At 42.5% G+C, this 19,755-nt stretch overlaps 1 protein-coding gene across 2 annotated transcripts in view; it reads left to right on the forward strand.

Annotated features, from left to right (window-relative positions):
• The window catches only part of chchd6a (coiled-coil-helix-coiled-coil-helix domain containing 6a), a 64,530-nt gene extending 45,017 nt beyond the window's left edge, over positions 1-19,513 (forward strand). For both annotated transcript variants that reach the window (XM_061058485.1, XM_061058486.1), the window contains one exon: positions 18,851-19,513. In XM_061058485.1, the coding sequence (XP_060914468.1) occupies positions 18,851-18,874 (24 nt within the window). In that variant the 3' untranslated portion in view covers positions 18,875-19,513. The remainder of the gene's footprint in view (positions 1-18,850) is intronic.
• The last annotated feature ends 242 nt before the right edge of the window (positions 19,514-19,755 follow it).

Genomic DNA, 19,755 nt, shown 5'->3' on the forward strand with positions numbered 1-19,755 from the left:
CAAGGCCACTTTAAAGCTTCTTCCATCTTATTTGCATATCATTTTTTTTGCATTTATTAAGACTGCAGCTTCATCCTTTTTACACAGTCTGTCATCCTTGCAAACATGAACACATACTCTTTCTGACAGTCTTATTTTAATCTATCTCTGATGTTAGCTGGACTCGTGTATTGTGGGGAATCTTCAGTGTCCGGTTGATGTTTGACTTTCAAATGAAACAACAACTCCAGCACACTTTGTCTGTCAGGGGGAACTAGTGAGTGAAAGATGCTCATAAAACGAGTGGCTGTAGGGGGCGCCGGTAGCCTAGTGGATAGCGGGCGCGCCCCATGTACTGAGGCTGTAGTCTATCAAGCGGGCAACCCGGGTTCAAATCCGACCTTTGGCTCCTTTCCATCACTTTGTCTCGCCCTGATTTCTGGCTCTCTCCACTGTCCTATCTCTAAATAAAAATAAAGAGTGGCTGTAGAAGATTGTTATATCTTAAAATAATAGAGGTAAATAATGAAAAAGTTTAGCAAAAATAAATATAAAGCTTTGTCCTTTTTATCAAACACCAACTATATTTGCTAAGTGAACATAAAAACTGTGATTTAGTCATTAAATTCTCTCTTCATCGTTTGTGATTACTATCATCTTCTCACCCGATCGTTATCCCACTCCTCACTTCTCCAACTTAATCGTTTCCACTTAAAAAAAATAGGAATGAAAAATTATTAAAAATAAAAAGTTATTTTGTTAAAAGATGGAATCAATACATTTTTAATGCAGCAGCTTTTTTTCATGTAATAGGGAAGAAAATAAAACGTTGCATCATGGACAAAGACCGAAGCCTATGGAGGTCCCCTGTGGTTTCATGAGAGCTGTTTATGTCTCTGAGCAGGCACGTTATTAACTATGTATTCTCAGAGTCGAGAGATCTTGCCTTTTTCCCCTCTGTTGCTGTTTCATATTTTACCCTCCATGAAAACCAGTGAAGATCCACTACTTCAGTATGCACTCAGTAAAACCTAGCCTTTGTACTTTTCATCTTAGCTGGGTTTTTTTTTTTTTTTGCATTTCTCTTTCCTGAACTGGCTCCACAGCTGTATTATTCAACAGCAAAAGACAACTTCCTCTGCTCGAGTATGTGCTTCACTGCCGCAGTTTTTAAGTTACAAATTCACAGAAAGTTGGAGGGAGGAGGAGGGAGAGGAGGAGGGAGAGGAGGAGGAGAAGGAGGAGGAGGAGGAGGAGGAGGAAGAAGAGGAGGAGGAGGAGGAGGTGGAGGAAGGGAAAGCTGGAGGACAGAGTACTGGAAGCTTGTCCTTCCAGAGTTTGCACAGCGGAGACATTTGAAGGTGTAGCTGCTCATCATGCAGCCGAACAACGTATCACTCCGCCTCATGCTGCTCTCTGCTCACATCTCCTCTGCGTTGCTCAGGGGCACTGAGGCTTCCCCTGGCATACAGTAATACCGCTTGTGATAATCAGCTCGCCGTAACATGACTCCTCTGCGCTTGTACTGTGTGTGTGTGTGTGTGTGTGTGTGTGTGTGTGTGTGTGTGTGTGTGTGTGTGTGTGTGTGTGTGTGTGTGTGTGTGTGTGTGTGTGTGTGTGTGTGTGTGTGTGTGTGTGTGTGTGTGTGTGTGTGTGTGTGTGTGTGTGTGTGTGTGTGTGTGTTTTATATATGCATCAGTATCAGTAGCTTTGTATCTGTCTTATATAAAAACCAATATAGACACCAAAGCACAAAGTATACACACAGCCAAACCTTTGTTTTTGTTCTGGTATTTCTACCCTTATGAGGTCCTTATAAGATTGGCAGCGTGTATGTGTGTGTGTGTGTGTGTGTGTGTGTGTGTGTGTGTGTGTGTGTGCAAGCTTCATCGTCATATTAGCTGGTGTGAGATAACGAGGAGTGAAGTGAAGACTCTTTGAAGACTGTCTTTAAAAGAGCACGGCAGATCATACACAATGTGTGTGTGGTGTGTGTGTGTGTGTGTGGTGTGCGCATGTGTGTGTAGCTCGCTACATTTCAGTCTGCTTTAACTTACACATCAAGGTCTTGCCTCTTGATTAGCCCCTGAGGCGTCTCCCTGACTTTCACCCCGTATATATCTGAAAGTTTACAAAGTTCTTCCTCTATTTTGTGTCTTTTTAAACACTGTCAGTTTGCTGATCACTGATAGCTTACTTTTTCCCTCCACTGAAGAAGAAGATGTGTACTTAAGTAACCTGAAAATGTATTAAATGCTTTAGACGGCCAGAAACACTGAATGAAAACCAACCAACAAAGAAAAACAACTTGGATTAATGATGAATATAAGTACGCTTTGTGCACAGATCTTGTATAAAGTCTGAATGCTTATAGAAGCTACAGTCTCACATTTGGGGGTGTGATTGTGAAGCGGTCGTTAGAGAGCCACAGATCCTGGACGAGCCTAAACTCTCCCTGAGGATTTCATGAACACACACCCTCTTCTTCCTTGCAGCTCGTCTCCTCCTCAGCAAAGGAAAAGGTCAGGGCTTTCTTTTTAATACTGGTCAGATACATTGTGCTGTGGCGACTTTACCGACTATTGTCTCGGTCACCTAGCAACCTGCGCCAGTTGATTTGCATGCTCCCCCCCGCCTGCTCTGCACCCTACCCCACAGCGAGCATCCTTTCTGAAAGGCTCTTAACGTGGGTCTAGATCTGTCTTATGACTTTCAAAACTTAACACAGACACCTGTCATATCCTCTGTGTAATGTCATAACAGGGAAGTAGAGTGAATGAGTAAGTTATCATAATCATTTGGAGGATAAATGCTTGGGATCGACAGACGTTGTTGGTGCTGTGAAAGTTCTACTGTGTGCATTTACTGTAAGCCAAACATCTTCTCCTTCTCTTCTTTGTAATGCATATTTAATGACTGCATCTTTAGAGAAGTCAGTGTGCTGAGAGTCTGGGGAATATTTGTTTACTTTTTTCTTTTTTCATCATAAGCACAGATCAGGATTGGTATCTTCTGTGATAGACGTTTACGTTTCAAAATGATGGGGACTGCAAGAGGGATTTTAGGTTATGTAGTTAATTAAAGTTAAAAACTGAAATGATCTAAGAAAGCCCCAGAGGAGAGGGAGCTTCCTGAGCTTTTAAACTGAGTGAAAGGAGACTTCAGTGGGACTGGAAGCAGTCTAGTTCTTGTTTTGTCTTTCCAGCCTCACAGAAGAGACTGTGATGTGTTTTGATCAGTGTCACAGCGGGTCAGTGCACAGGCCAGCATATCACAGACGTCTTCCTGCTGCGTAACACTGCCACATTTATGCGTGTGTGCGCGTGTGTGTGTGTGTTTGATGGCAAATGAGGGGAGAATACCTCCGAGCCTGCAGGGACGGAGCAGACATCCTCCAGTCATTATCCTCTGGGAGGCTTATCCCGACATGGGCACAGCTACATGTGACACACACACTGTCCAGACACTCAGTGGGATTTTCCAGTCATTTATCTGTACACTCTCATGCAAGCACACACACAGACACACACACACACACACACGAGCTGTATGCCTGGTCCTGGTGGGATTTTGGAGTCATTTAGCGCCAATCTCTGAGAGAGCCTGGCTTTGATTCGGATCAGTGTCAGAGGCTCTGCTCATGGAGCGAGGGGAGAAAGAGATGTGCTGAAAAGTGAAACGACAAAAAAGACATTTTGAATATCTGGGCAGAAATGTGCAGGACTGACCAATATTTAAGGTATGACGAGACCTGAACAGAGAGTCAAACCGTGCAAAGGAGGGAGTTGAAAAACATGCAAAGAAATCCTCTAGAAGACGGCTGTTGCAGCAGCTTGTCAGATCACAGATGTATACTGAGCTGCAGCAAGGTCAGGATCTGTCCAGCAGCAAGTTGAGACCTTTGAAACTTTAAATGCTGTTATTTTCCCCTTCAGCAAGGCCAACTACTCAGGCGCAAACACACACACACACCCACACACATACACTTGGACGTATATATCCGAGCCCTGCTGCTGAGTACAGGCAGGCAGTGCAGGTTTTTAGGTCTAATACCCAGGGAGTTTCTCCTGGAGTTAACAGCTGCCTGTCAGAGTGGAGAGAGAGAGGGAGCAAGAGAGTGAAACAAACCCAAAGTGAGAGTGAAGAAAGAATGAGAGAGTGGACAAAAAGTAAAGCAGAAAGTGCTGAGGAGCAGCAGAGTGAGAAAGAAAGAGATTACCAAACATTTTGGCTTTGGTGTGCCTGCCCCCCCACCAACCCCCCCCCCCCCCCCCCCCCCCCCCCCCAATCCCCACCCCGGCCACCTGCCCCCTTTATTACATCAAGAAAGTCTTCTGCTGTAAAGAAGTGCACCTATATTTTTTTCCTCCGTTTCTACTTAATAGGATTTTCCAAATATTGCCATTTTAATGTCCTCAGTTCTCTATCCAAGTTGTTAAACGCCTCAGACGCTGTCAGTCAGAGGAGTCAGTCGCTGAAGCAGGAGTAGCTGATGAGATGTCATACGATAAGACATCTTCCAAAATTACCCCGTGCATTAAGATTGACTGTCCGTCTCCGGCATGAAGGGCGCTAATTTACACTTTAAATCGCTCCATTCTTACGGTTAGCTTATAATTTGGGCTGTTGGACTGTTGAGTGGTTGTCAGTCATGACACCCAGGGTTCAGGTGGATGAGACCGTGGGAAGGGGCTTTGACTGATGACGTTTCTGCTGTCCATCAGGGACCGCTTCGCAGACGATTAAGTGCTCAGAGATGACAGAGCTTGTCTTATGAGGGACAGAGAGGGGTGCTCAACCAGCACAAGGTATTTTTGGTAATTAAAAAAAAAAGAGCCCAAAGAGTTCCTAAAAAAGCTTTCATAATTGTGTTGTGTTGTCAAATATCTCCCAGCTCGAAAGCCACACTTCTACACGGACTACAGATGGAAATGAGCGAGTTAGCTAAATCTAGTACAAAGAATCTTTTCTTTCCTGGTACTGATGTTATTTAGTAAACCGTCCCTGAGTCAAATAAACAAATAAACTAAACTTAAAGCCTGGAGAGTGTTGCAGCTTGTTGAATATGTTCTTCCTTACACTACAGATGCTGTGTCAGCGTTTTTTTAGCTTTCTTTTTTAAACTGTAACTGTTTAAACCACAACTACATTTTCCTTGATTTTTATGATTCAGTTCCAAAGGTGAACAAATATCATTTTAAACGTTGTTGCTTTGTTTGCGACATGTGACACTTTTGGAGAGTTAACAGTTTCCTTTGAAAGAGTTTTGTTAAATGTTCTTTATAGAAGCTACATTTACACATTTTTTTCTTTTTACTCATTATATTATTCTTTTTTGAATCATGCAGGAGTGATATATTTCACAGTCAAAGACCCCCTTGCGTTCTGTAACGTACTCTTTAAAAATAGCACATACCCACTTGACCTCAGGGTTTAGCGGACAGTACCACGATCTTGGTGTTCAGTTATTGACAGTGACTGTGATATTTTTTGTAGCTGTTTTTGGAGAATAAGTAACCCAGAACGTCCACCAGATAACATGGTATAAAAACCCTTATGAACACATCAACAAACACACATAAGGTCGTTGTTTTGAACCGTCAAATTGGAGTGTTTTATTCTGAAAATAAACCGGATGTTTTAATGTAATTTCGGTGTCTGACTTCCCGTCCTGCTCGATCTTTTTGGTGGTTAATTGAAGCATTGCGCTTCAGCATCTGGCAAAAAATAGAAGTCTTGCTGCGGAGCTGGTGGAATTTAAGGGTAGGAGTTTGTTTCTTGGTGTAGAAAGATGCTGTCACCTGGGCAGACTACTGAGAATATCATCGCCTTGCCATGGTCTCGTTTCCTTGTAAGGTGGTTGTAGAGGTCTGAATTGCCAGGCTGGGTGTGGTGATCATGAAGGAAAAAACAGCCTCTAAATGTTATTCTGGCATCAAATAAGAAAAGTATCATAAACTTCACTTATGAGTAGAGGAAAGGGTTGGACAGTACATTCAGTGCTGCCGTTGTTGATGTATTGCAGTTGGAGATTTCCCTGGATCCACCGAGGAGATTGCGTTCTCATTTTTAAGGAACACTGTTGTGTTTGGAAAATGTCCAAGCGTTATTGAACAGGAGCCTCTGAGCCGTTTCTGCTGCGTGCTTAGTGTGCAAGTTTGATTCCCCGCAGACAGCAGACGAGAAGATAAGGCAGAAAGAGAAAATAGTTTCATCAAGTTTTGATAAGTCCATCGTGAAAGAAAAAAAACCCTGCCGACAGCGCTCATATGCTGATAATAAATCTGTCTGCTGCTGATCTGAATGCACACCGACTTTGACTGAACCAGTGCATCACAGCGGTATAAACCCAGTATTGATTTCTTTTTTTTCTTTTTTTATCTTTTACCTTCGGTCTTATTGTTGATTGAACAGGAGTCGTGCGGGTACAGAGATCACAGAAGCTACTCGATGTAGATAAACAAACTGAAAGCAAATTTAAAAAAAAGAAGGCTGAGGACAAAGACTCATGTTGAAGAACAGGACGACGTGTTGTAGATGTACAGACATCTGGAGACTGTTAGACCACGTGAGAGGATAGTGAGACGTAAATGGAAAGACCTTCAGAAACACTGGGCATAGAAAACGTTAAATAAAATGGAAGAAGTGAAGTGGAGGAGAGGTAGAGGAGAGCGCCAAAGCATGACAGGAGAGCGCTCTGAAAGAAGGAATGATTAGGTCTAAAGTGGAAGCTGAGATTAAATGTTGACAAGCAGAAGCTGCAGATCTGTACAAGTCAAACAAATAATGGAACAGGCTTCCCTTATGGGCAGTATATGGAAGGGGGGAAAAATGAGAACGAATTTGACCGATAGTACAAACCTGGAGAGACTTAACAAGAAAACAAACCAGGAAAATGAATGAGAGATGGAGGAGGGGGGGGGAATATGAGTATAGACGGAGGGAGAAAAAGGTTTGAAAAGAGAAATTGAAAAGGCGAGAGGGAGAATAAAAAGATGATGTGCAGGAGTGGAGAGGAAAGATGAAGAGAGGGAGGAGAGCGGCTGAACAGAAGTGGAGGCAGACGAGGGATGAAGGGAGATGTTGTAGAGAGAGAGACTCAGACTGATGGCAGCGAGGGGAGAACTAGGGGAAGTTATGAGGAGGCTTGTCAGAAGGGAGTACCCTGAAGTAAAACAAGAGAGAAAGTAAAAGATGCGTAAACCCTACGAGGAGATAAGTGGTCATGGAGAAAGGCTTGGAGATGGACGGATTATGAAAAGATGCAGAAGGAGGGGAAAGAGACGGCTGGCCCCTCAGCGGTCAGCCCTAATGAAGAAGAATGAGGGTCTTCAGCTGCTCTCTGGACCTGCTACTGACCACACACACAAAGCTTCACACATAATTTGTGTATGACGCTGTGAAGAAGTAGTCACAGAACTCCACACTCACCCGTTGCTATGCATGAATAAATATTGCAAAGTGTCTCATAGATTTCTTTAAACACGGGCTAATTAAGGGACAGAATTTCTCTCACTTTTTATATTTGTTCTAAGAGATTCAAAACATCAGGCACGGGCGTTACATGCAGAGCTTCTAAGTAAATGTGGGTTTGCTTTAATTGGAGCTAAAGTCTTGCAGTATTTTTTTTTTTTATCCTCTTTTCAAAGTGCATAACTTTTCTTCAAAGCGGCTGCACCACGGAGCAGACAGCACTGCTTCATCCTTTTGACACTGACTTTTGTGACTTTGTGCTCCGACTACGTTTTTCCCCGTCTCGGCCCACCTGAGAGAAACAAGAACAAAAATGTTTCAGGATTTGATCATCTTAGCAAATTGTTCAGTAGTGGGTTTTCTGTATAAAGAAATGATGCAGAAGGTGACTTTCATTTGGATGACATGTTTGTCAGACTCTTCTGTTCTGCTCTTAGTTGAAGGTGTGTCTCTGCCTCGCTTGCTGTGACTGCCGACAGAAAAGACAAAACTAAAGATTCAAAGAATGCTTGAGCTAGGGCTGCAAATATCCTAATCACGATTAAAACATGATAACTTGTTGATTTTACAACATCACATGCATTTATCAAACTTAAACACTTTAAATGCCCAGTATTTATTGCCGCCAATAGGGGGCGCTCAATCAAACAACAACAAAAGATGACGTCGAGGCTGGCGGGGAATTATGGGAGTGATTCTCTCTGATACTACTTGCCTCCTGAGATACCCCGCCCCTCCCATCCGACAGGAAATTCTCCCATTGTGAGGTGCATGTGTGAACAACCAGCTCAGGAACTTTAGGAGTGCATGTCTGCATCCTGTTTACATCTCACATTGACTACTGCAGCTCGCTTCTCTTTGGTCTCCCTCTCAAGTCTAGACTTCTGCTGCTCACATCATCATCATCTTGAAGGAAAATCCTCCGTACATGAGGCTCACTAACCGCTGTGCTGCCGTGCGACCCCTGACCTCTGCTTTCTGAGGCTGTCCTGTCATTCTGGTTTGTGCTTGTACCAAGAGTACATTCAGAACATTACTGCTGAGTGACTTGGCATGTGTGTTTGTTGGATCAAATTAAGAGTTAGCCATATGGTCAGGGTTTCTGACTCTGTGAAAAACAGGAGTCAAAGTAAGAAAATACAAGTCCGAGTCCAAACTGTCATAAGTCATTATTCCATTTCAGCAGCATATTTCGATTTCTGAACTTCTGTCATGAATTAAAATGTTTGTCAGGACATAAAATATCACAGACTGTACGAATACACTGGAAACAGGACACTCTGTTCATAACACGGGAGGCTTTTAATAAGAGAAAGCTGAGACGCTGTGTCCAAATGTTAAGTGCACTCATTCTCCTGCATGATTTCTGGACATATATTCACACGTAGGGACACATTAGATACACATCAGGATGCACGTCAGCATCCAGGGTTTGCAGAAAAGAAGTTTGTTTATTTGATTGTTCACCAGTTTGTTTTGCCGTTGCCTCTTATTTTATCCATCTTTAATGAACCTTCCCTCATCTGTCAATTTAGTTTTTCTGCCTCTGTTTTCTTTAAACCTTCCATCTAGCTTCCACGTCGTTCGGGGGAAAAACACTTTCTCTCCTCCGTCTCTTTGTCTTCTCTGCTCTCTTTGTTTCTCTTGTTTAACTTCTTTCTTTCTTTTTCTAAACCCCTCTCTTCTTTTTTCCTCCCTTCATCTCTCTCTCTCCCTGCTCTGCAGTTGACTTATTGATTTCATTTTCATAGTGTTGGCAGTTGTTCCCGCCGTCATAAACCATCAGCGTTGCCTCCTTTCAAGCACGCATTGATCGTTGTACAGCCGATCACAACCAATCACCGCTGAGCATCATTATCTGCCGGCAATCTCTCTCTCTTTTGTTGTTTGTCCGTCTCCTATTGTGTGCTCTGCTGGTTTTAGTTTTTAATCTTGGGATTCTGCACTTCTGTTTAAAAAAACAACCCTTTATATATTTTGGGAGTGAATAAAGCCTCGCCTTTCTTATCTTAAGAGAAATAGCTCACTCAGATGGAGCGCTGAGGGCTTCAAAGAAGACGGCGTCACAAAAAAACAATTGTTGCAAAAAAAAGACAGTTTTTCTCTCCATGCGTGTGCCTCTTTAAGACCACATCAACGAGGAATACAAATAGCAGAGATCTGCAGAGGTGCAAAATGACGGCCCTAAACTGAACTGTACCGGCGATATATAGCTCCCGAGATCATATTGAACCTTTTCATTTTTTAAAGGGGACATATTATGAAAAATCCACTTTGACAGTGTTTTTGAACATATATTTGGGTAACCTGAGTGTCTACAGACCCTCAAAATGTGAAATAAACCCATCCAGTCCTTTGTTTGTGGTCTGCATAAGTCTTACAACACAGATAAAAATGCTCTGATTCAAATGTGCTCTCCTTGTGATGTCACAGTGGGATTCTGTTAAAAAAAAAAAAAAAACTCCCCTCCCCTGATATCTCCCCATGGACTCCACCCCCAGCCAAGAGGAAAACTTTTGCACAGTTCTGCCATTTTTATTCTCGCTACGGAGGAGTGATGTCTACAGGGAAAACTCAGGGGGGGCTCATTGGATTTAAAGAGACACACACACCAAAACGGAGCGTTCTGAGAGAGCTGGTTTATACAGGGTCACAAACCTCCTCTGGTGCTTGATTCATGTTATATTTTGACCAAAGCACAGCACAGATGTTTCATTTAGACCACAGGGGGACTGTTTGAAAAGATGGAGAAGGAGGCTAATATGTCCTCTTTAACATATATGTACTGGACTCTGTTTCTGCCTGAGATGTAACAGACACAGCCACTCGGTTACACATGTAACTCTTTTCTACATTCTATAACCCTTGCCGAGTCTTACCTCTCATTCGGTCCCCCCCCCCCCCCCCCCCGTATTTGCCTTTTTCCGTCTTTTGTTGCACTCTAGTGTTCGATTGAACGTCACGTCAAGCCGAGTCTGGAGCCTCTGTTCCCTCTTTCATCTGCCTCGTGGCCCTCACGCGTCAAAGCTTTCAAACGCGGCGAGAGTCGGGGAGTGTGGAAACACAGAGGAGGGGGGGGGTAGTAGAGTTCAGGGTACTAACAGCCACATTTCCACCAGCTTTTGTAACCCTCTCCGTACCCTGACCTTTCTGAGCGCCTCCACGCCTGTCGGCTCGCACCACCAGACACCCCGCTCCCCTTGCCTTTTTCCTGCACTCTCTGATGGAGGGTCTTGATAATAATTCAACACGACCCTGTATTGTGTCCTGCTGAAAGCCACCACAGCTGCATATGCAATTGACACAGTGTTTTTTTTTCAGACACATTTCACAGATATTCAGGTCAGCGTTTGGTCGCCCCCGCTCCCTCGTGCGCTTACAGCATGTTTTGTGCAACCGCGACCACCAGCTGGGATAAGAGGGGACAGCAGCAGGGCTTTTAGGTGGGTTTTTCACTCGCTTTTGTTGCTGCGAAGCGACTGCAACATTATCGGAACAGTCCACTTTGTAGCAGCTTCTCTTTTGTGTCCCGTTGTCACCCGATCCATGTGTCCCTACCTCCTCTTTCTCTTCAGGAGCTGAGGCCGGCCTCCCCTTTGTGATTGCTCTTCAATTCACTCCCAGTACTCCCAGAGAGATTGATTTTTTTTTTTCTCTGGCCTTTTTTGTAAATAAATAAATACAATTGTGTTATTATTATTATTTGCTCCCAGAGCTCTGATGACTAGTTCACTTCATGGAAAAACTTTGAAGTTTCTTTGTTATAAATGTTCTTCAGATATTTACTTTACGTCGCAAATGTACCAGAAAGCACGTTCCTATTTATATTGAGGTAAAACAACGGCTTTGTCTTCATCTGAGCTTCTCTTGCATAGTTTACCGTCAACTGATGACTTAACTGATGGTTTTTGGGACTTTCTAGCCCAGATTTTGACACAGAGGGAGAAGTGACACAACGCTGAAATGGGATTAAAGAAAATAAATATCTAGGAAATACATAAAAACTAACATCTCAAGCGAAAGACAGCTTGTCGCCCATGGCAACAATGCTGCTCTGTTCATCAGTATTTTGTATTCTGTCTCTATATCTCTCAGTCCTCCACAGTTCCTCGCTTTGTGTCTAGTTCCAGTTTAGGTGTGTGGTATGTAAATACAACTCATTCTGTGTAAATATAGGCCGAACACTCCTTGAGCATCACTCGATATAATTGCCTTTAATTGGACCCTGTTGTCTCATAGTGGGCTAACAGATTCTGATAAGTGCATCTGCATTCTCTGTCTTTTTATCTTGTTAAGTGGCTTAATTAAAATAATATGAAAAATCAATCATAGATGAAATTATACATTTACAGACAGTTCACCCTGTGGGAAAACTAACCACAATAAAACCTCTGTTAATAAAATGTCAGAAGTCAGGTTTGTTACTACCTACAACTCTACAATTCATTAATCAGACGCTTTTATCCAAAGCGATGTACATCAGAGAGTAAGTACAACCCGAGAAAGGATCTATAAAAGAGGAAACAATGTCAGTAAGTTCAAACGATCAGCTTTGAGTCCGATCGGACACACAGGTGCTGACAGGAAGTGACCAGAGGCAAAGTACAACATTGACAGCTGTTCTTGAGAGTTTTAATCAGTATAGAAACCATCTTAAAATCGTCCTCATCAAACAAAACCATCGTCATTACCATCATTAAGGCCGTAGGTGTTCATGACAGTTTTTGATACTCATTTGTTGGTGCAACCCCCGGACGTGGTTTCCTGCTGCTCTGAACTAAATGTTACGAGAACTTTGTGTGGTTTGGCCAAAATCTGACGCCAGGATCTGCCGACGTGTCAGAGCAAAGCATGGAGCAAAGATGTAGGACACGCCCACCCCGGCAGCTCTTTCAAAGCCACGCCCACCCGATGCCTCCTCCTCCTTCTCATGTTGTATCAAAGCATCATTCAGCCCATCCTCATATATTGTTACAGCTGCTATTTCAGTCGCAAACCGGGTCAAATCTACACGCATTACCAACACTGCTGCCAAAAGAAGCCGTCGCACGCATTGCAACCACAATAGAGCAGGACATCACCCATCCACTAAATCAGCACCTTACTCCTCTGCCCTCTGGGCAAAGGTACAGAGCTCTGAGGTGCAGGAAGGCTCGCTTCAGGAAAAAGCCTGATGCCTGCAGCCATTACTGCCCCTAAGGACTCGCTGAATCAGCCGTGTGTTTCTCTATGTTGTGTAATGGATGCTGTTGTTTCTCTCTGTGCTGTCACCATGTTTTGATTTCTGTCAAACCTGTACAGCTCTGTGAAGAATTTCTCATTTGGTGACTAAGTGTAAGTTAGCTGCTTTAGTATTCTATCTGGTGTTTTGTAGAACCAGTGGATCGATGGTTTGAAATGAGGACGATAGGCCAGGGTCTTGTGTTTAACTAATGGTGTACCTGTCCAGGCCACGTCATGTCAATAAACACCAAATGAGTGTGGTAAAGATTTTCAGTTACGTTCATCTGAATCAGTTGAAGGATCATCAGAATTGAAGTGTTTTAATGGACAAGAAGTTGTCTTTTCTTCAGTTATGTCCTCAGACTGCCGGTGTACTGGATGTGCCTGTGTCTGACTATTTCTGTATCTTTATGCATCCAATTATCTGACATTCACACTCACTTCACACCGTGAATGACCTGCTGTGAGGAGGTGAGAAAAGGAGCCACAGTTTGAAACACCTCTATCAAGTTCATAGTCGTTACTAAACTATTTGTGGCACTTTTTAAAGTGAAGGCTTCGCTTAGTCTTCAAATAGAGACAGTCTGGAAATGTGCGCTGTTGTTCTCATATTTAAATGTTATCTCATCTTTCCCTCTCTCTCTATGACAGCAGAGGTTTTTTTTCCCCACCACCTTCAAGTGCTGTCAATCAGAACTACAATGTAGTCTTTTACAATAGACAGCCCGTCATGTGAACGACTTCTGCTCAAGCTGCTGCTCCAAAAAAAAAAACACTTAGGAAATGTTTTTGTTAGAAATAAGGAACGATTCATTTAAACCCTTTGCTATTGGTTATAAAATCATAAACAAGCATTTTCACAGTCAAACGTTCAGTAAGGTAGACATGGGGATTTATGTGTGATGCTCAAGTTACACTGTGGCTTTTTAAAACTTGTCAGTTGTCTGTCGGGCAAACATTACAATTACTGCTGATCTACAAGAATTTGGTTATTAGAACAGTTGTTTCTGACGTTCATGAAGAAAGGGCTGCACGGTGGAGCAGGGTTTGGCCTCATGGTAGGGAGGTTCCTGGTTCAAATCTCCAGCCGAGTTAGCTTATGCCTCTCAATGTGGAGTTTGCATGTTCTCCCTGTGCATGTTTGGTTTCTCTCCTGGAACTCCAGCGCTCTGCAAACCACTTGGACTCAGCAGCTCCAAAGCCATCCGGCCTGTTTGCTGATGATTCCAATATTTTTCTATCTGGTAGCGATGGGCAAAGATTGGTGTCCAAAATGAACAGTGAATTAAGTAAAGTTGACACCTGGTTTAAGGCAAACAAATTATCACTCAATGCAAAAAAAAGCTCATACATGTTATTTATACCCAGAAACCTACAGACCAAATTTACTTTTCCCAATGTATATATTGCCAATAATATCTTACTCCGTTACTAAATTTCTTGGAATTCTCATAGATGAAAATCTCACCTGGAAAAATCATATAACACTTACTTCAGGCAAAATAGCAAAAAATATTGGAGTCATCAGAAGTATAATGCACTTGCTTGTAAGGTTAATTAAGGTAATGACTGCAAATGCAGCTGCCACTATTTTTATTCACTTCACCTGACGGATTGAAAATTTGCCTCTATTCGTAGCGGGATACCTGCTGGGATACGTAGTGGCAGACACAGGCTGGTGGCACCACCTTTCAACAGCTCATTATGTTATTATCGTGCATGGTTCACACCTTGTGGAGGGCAGGTTTTGATTGAAAGGATTCCTCGAGGACAGAAAGTGGCCTGTGGAACACCCATTTGACGAAAACACTAGAAAGAGCTACACAGCTGCACAGAAACTGCACATTGCAGACCTCGATGAATCCAATGGAAATCTTATGGCAGGATAATGGTGGTCATTGCCTCAAATGTGACTTATAAACCGGTACGATTTATGTTCCAGATTTGACAATAAATGCAAAACAATTAACAGTTTAGCTCATAATCAAAATATTTGTAAGTCACCTCTTTGGTTCCTGTGTTTTTGAAGGAGTGGAGTCTGACGGTTATCTGGGTAGGTAACCTAAAATGAACTTGGGTCAGTGGAGGCAATCTTTGCAGTATGTGTTCTCCTCCATCTCCATCCCTCCATCCCTTCAGCAGTGGAGTAGGCAGGCCTATCAACCTCCGAGCCTCAGCCTATCACCAGGGAGCCCCAATTGCCTGCCAGTCATCAGATAAAATGGATTTCCAATCGAGTCAAGGCTCTGATGCTCGGTCTGGCAGAGTGCAGTACAGGCAGACTTCTGCTCTTCCTCTACCTCGACTGACTTTCTGTTTGGTGCTTGTTGTTCTCCTTCTATCTGCTGCTGTGTTCGGCCTTCGTCCAGCTTCTTCTCTCCCCACTCCCCCCACCGGCACGTCTCCCTGATCTGCTGCTCGGACCCTCATGACATGAAAATAGGCTTTTTTTTTTTGTAAAAGCCCAGATACCAATATGTTATCTTGGAGGCAGTGTGATTTCACTCTATACTGAGTCTTAAGAGTGAGTGACTACTTTAACGCAGGAGGGATCTTCAATTAGAGCAACAGGTTGGAAATCTATTGGTTTGTTAGCATGTGTGTGTGTGTGTGTGTGTGTGTGTGTGTGTGTGTGTGTGTGTGTGTTGTGAGGTGGTACCAGTTATAATACAGAAGAAGGGCCTCGGACCATCTTCAGAACCTGTCAGAAAATGTTTTGCCGTTACTGGTTAATTGAAAAAATAATGAACAGATTAAGTGATAATGAAAATACTCATTAATACCCTTCCAAGTTCCTCCATTATTTATAAAAGCGGGAAAGCTGATAATGTGTTCGACCGAAAATGAACTTTGAGGGGACAGCCTTTGTGTTAACTTTCTCCTCCATGTTCCCCTCTGTCTCTATTCTTCAGATGGTGTTACATCTCTGCAGCACATTTTATTAAACACATATTATCCTTTGTTCGATATATTGGTCCAATTTCGAGCAAATTAAATAATTTGTGCTAGGGCCACGGCACCGATGTAATATGTATCTATCTGCTAACTAAGAGGTTTGGTGTGTTTTGTAAAGCCCAAATTCTGCGTCCTGGACACACGATGTTGCCCAAAAAATATTGCCCAATACTTACTACTTACTTGCGATATTACTCTGTAGAGCATTTTCTTATGTTGCAATCCAAAGGAGAAACAATATTTTGCATATCTATAAAGAAAGAATGTAGAATGGAGGGATAGACGAGAGGAGAAGGTAGCCGTAGTAGAGGAAACAGGAGGGCTGAGATAAGAGGACAGAGGAGGGGAGCCGTATTGATCAACCTGCTCTGTGAGTCTCTCTGTGGTTTAAATGGTTTGAGTTTCACAGCTGGATTGAACTCTGCAATGCTTAGAACAGATACTAAGACTCTGTGCACACATGCAGTACACACAAGCAGTGTGTCTCTCCACCTGCTGGGTTCAGGTCAATGCACCCCAGAAACCCGGTCAATTTAGCTCATCGCATCGTTCCACATGGGCTGCTGGAGCTGTCGGACTTCACTGGGACCAGTCTCCCATTCTACAATAAACCTCCTCCCTGCTGCTGTCCGGTCTCTGCAGCCTGGCAACAACAACAGATAGAAAGGGCTAGTTTATGAAAAAGAAGATTGCCTTAAAAACACGTTATTCTTTAAATTATAATAACTCACCGTTCAATTAAATGTATCTTAAGTACAGGGGATCGTTTTTCTGTAAATTATTTTAGCATAGCTTGTGTTATACAAGGTTGCATTCATGAAAATATTTGGCACATACCTGCAAGATTTAGAGAAAATGTGGTGATACCTTAATTTCTCCAGTCCAAACTTCATGTGAAATGTAATTTTGTTTAAGTGTTGTCCTATCAAGTTTGTTGGCTATGCCCACCATCAGCATCAGTTCCAAGTGATGCCATACCTCACTACAAAAGTCACTACTTTCACAACTGTTGGTGTGCTCACTTTAGGTGCAGATGTTGTTTAGGCTAACACCTTTACTGATCCCACAGCGAGCGATCAAACGATGGCAGATGAAGTGGCATTAACTGTCCTAATATACCCATAGATATGGTGCATGATGGTAGGAGGGATACCATTTTGTTTTCTGACATTTATGATACCTCCCTCTGAAAATGAGAAACTTCCTAGAAATGGAACCAGAGCGAGCAGTTCTTGAAGCAAGTCACACATTACTTAACCTGCGAGCTAACACACACAGAGCAGGCTAAGACATCCTCAATGGGAGATCATTGAACTGTTAGTCATTTGCATCACTTCCTGTTGGGAATATGTGTCGTTTACCTTTACGTTTTCCACCTCATAGCTTGTGTAAATCTTGTGTGTGGTGTCTTTCTCATTAGAAAAGGCTATTTTTAATTACAGTGACATGACTCTAATCAATCCAGTGGTTTCATAACCACACCGTGTCAACATGTGCACATCTTCTCTTTTCATGAACCTTTGTTAAAGACATTTGCCGTAAAGACGAGCACAGTTAATAAACCTCCACTTCAGCCGTTGTGCAGCTGTGAAAGAACTACACTGCTTGTCTCTGAATGAATGAGATGAATGTGTCACTTCTTCTTGGTCTGAAAAACAGGCAGAAACGCCTTACTTCATCTGGCCTCCCATTTATTGTGATTCTGTGTGGGAGGTGTAGTTGTCAGGGTCAGGCCTCCCTGTGGTAATTAGCTTATATAATCATAGCTAAAAGCTGTCTTGTTAGATCCCGTCTCTCTTGGAAGGCATTATAATAACTAATGCGGCTTCAAAGAGTTGATTGACCTCCACACAGAGGCCAATCACCTACTTTAAAATGCCCATGAGCATCCCCTTCACACCCCCATAACTGACTGTGTTTTGTTGAGACCATCTCACTAACAAGGTTCTTTTCATCGCCAAGCTCATTTTAAGAGTTTGCATTCCAAGGTTAGAGCATTGTGTCCACACGCCCAGGTTACCACGTTTCTGTCGTTGTGTCTTTGTCAGGATTGCATTCCAGGATTTAAAGGTGTTAATTGATCACAGCCGTTTCGGACTAGAGCACAGGATCTAAGTGAAGCCCCCTTAGGCGTTAAAAGACAAAAGGTCGAACGCTGTAGCTCGGAAATCGTGATGTCACACCTGTTGTGTTCTCTCAGGGACGATGAGTTTCTAGGGTTTCAAGGACCTCATTGATCTTTGGTGGAAAAATAGAGGTTGCACTTCTCGGATCAATTGTCAGTAGCAGTTTTCAAGTCGAAGTTTGGAAGGCCAAATAGATTTCTCTTGGAGGTCAGAGCATACAGAGCTTCTTCATAAAGATTTACCTGATGAGGGGCTTGTGGATATATTGAAAAAATCTGCTATCATGGTGTACTTAATGCCACATTCATGGTGCATACCTCAAAATAGAGATAATCGTGTAAATGCACAAAACACTACAATGAAACACAAATGACTTTCAAATGGATTTACAAGTCTTCTAGGAACAAGAGTTCCAAATCTTCCAGGTTGTATAGTTCCTATTGATGCCTCTTCCTGCTCTGAATATACTTCCCTCTCCTCCTCAACCTTGTTATCTTGTAAGGAATTGCTCTCTCCAAATCCACAGTATATTTAAACATGGTGGGTTTTGTGTTGTCTTTTTATTAGCACTGTCGCACAGGAAGTAAAGAGTCTTTCGACTGATCAAAGGATTGCAGTGTGTCTAGCTCCAACCTTTAGGGTCGTATCGGTACGGTTGGCACCCCAACAGAAAAGTACCAAAATAGTAGGACGGTATGGATATGTTAGTTTGGTACCCTTCTCAACTTTTGACGGTGGAAACGCCAATAAATGAACCGGACCACTTGGTGGAAATGGGGCTTCACAGACTGCATCTGCAAAGATTTTTTAACAGGCACAAAGTGATAGCAACAAAGCAGGACATGTTCATTATTTTTCTCTCCTTTTGTAACTCTATGGACATTAAGGTAGAGTCAAATCAGTCAGAGGTCACTTCTCTCCCTTCCTGAGCTAATCCCTACTATTACCAGGTCTGACCTTTCAGTCGTCAGTTATTTCTGGACAACTCTTATAGTCCTGCACCTAAGAGCATCTCAAAGGTCACAAGGGGGAGTCACAGTGCAAAATGGACCAATACCTATTTATTTTTTTCTCTTTTCTTCCCCCCCTCTCAGAACCTGCTGGTCAACCATGGATGAAGACACGAAGAAAAACGGATAAAACAGTGATTTGACGACGGCTTTGTACCTCTGCACTGAGAACGGCACATGTTGTATCCCTGTTTTGAAATATAAGAAAGTTGCTTTTAGAATGCCTTGATCTTAAAACTTTCTTTTTATCATATTTATTTGAGTTATCATCTATTGAGGTTTCTTTATGATTCTGCACAGCTACGTTATACGGGGAAGCTTTTGAATAATACAAAAAAAAAAGTGTGTATATTAGATTCATGGCCTGAAGCCGTACTCTTCCAAGTCAGCCTTTTTACAACATCAGAGGAAAGTATTTCTGAGATCTGAGTTGTAAAGATCCATTCAGGATGAGTTCTTCCTCCCATCATCTGAATGTGAGATTCAGTCCGTCACGTCCTCTGCTGCTTTTGTTGAGACGAAGAAAAGAAAAGTCATTTCAGGTAGGAATTTAATCGGGTCCATTTACACCGTCCTTGTTTTGATCTCCGACTGCAACAGGAGCTGATTGAGTTTTATTGCTTTTGAGTTTTATAGTTTTGTATTTTTTCAAAGACAGGAACAAACTCAGGTTATCCTGGCCATGACTCTAATTCATCCAGTGTATGGTGTAGTGTATGATTTTATTAAAACGGTCATATCCTTTGACAGTCTTGTTTGTGTCTTTATTTGTTCCTCTCAGATATCCTCGACCTAAGTCTTTCTTTCTTGTCATTATAATCGACATTTCTGGATTTTTCCTTTTAATATGAAATTGAGAAATTGAACAATGTACAGCAACATTCAGCTGCAACGTGATCAAAAAGGTTCACTGTAATAAAAGATTAACGATTGACAGGAGAAAATTCTACCTTGAATTATCTGCAAGGATGTGTTTAAAGGATTTTTTT

This window comes from Labrus mixtus, chromosome 15 (assembly GCF_963584025.1).
Source record: "Labrus mixtus chromosome 15, fLabMix1.1, whole genome shotgun sequence".
Lineage (NCBI taxonomy): Eukaryota > Metazoa > Chordata > Actinopteri > Labriformes > Labridae > Labrus > Labrus mixtus.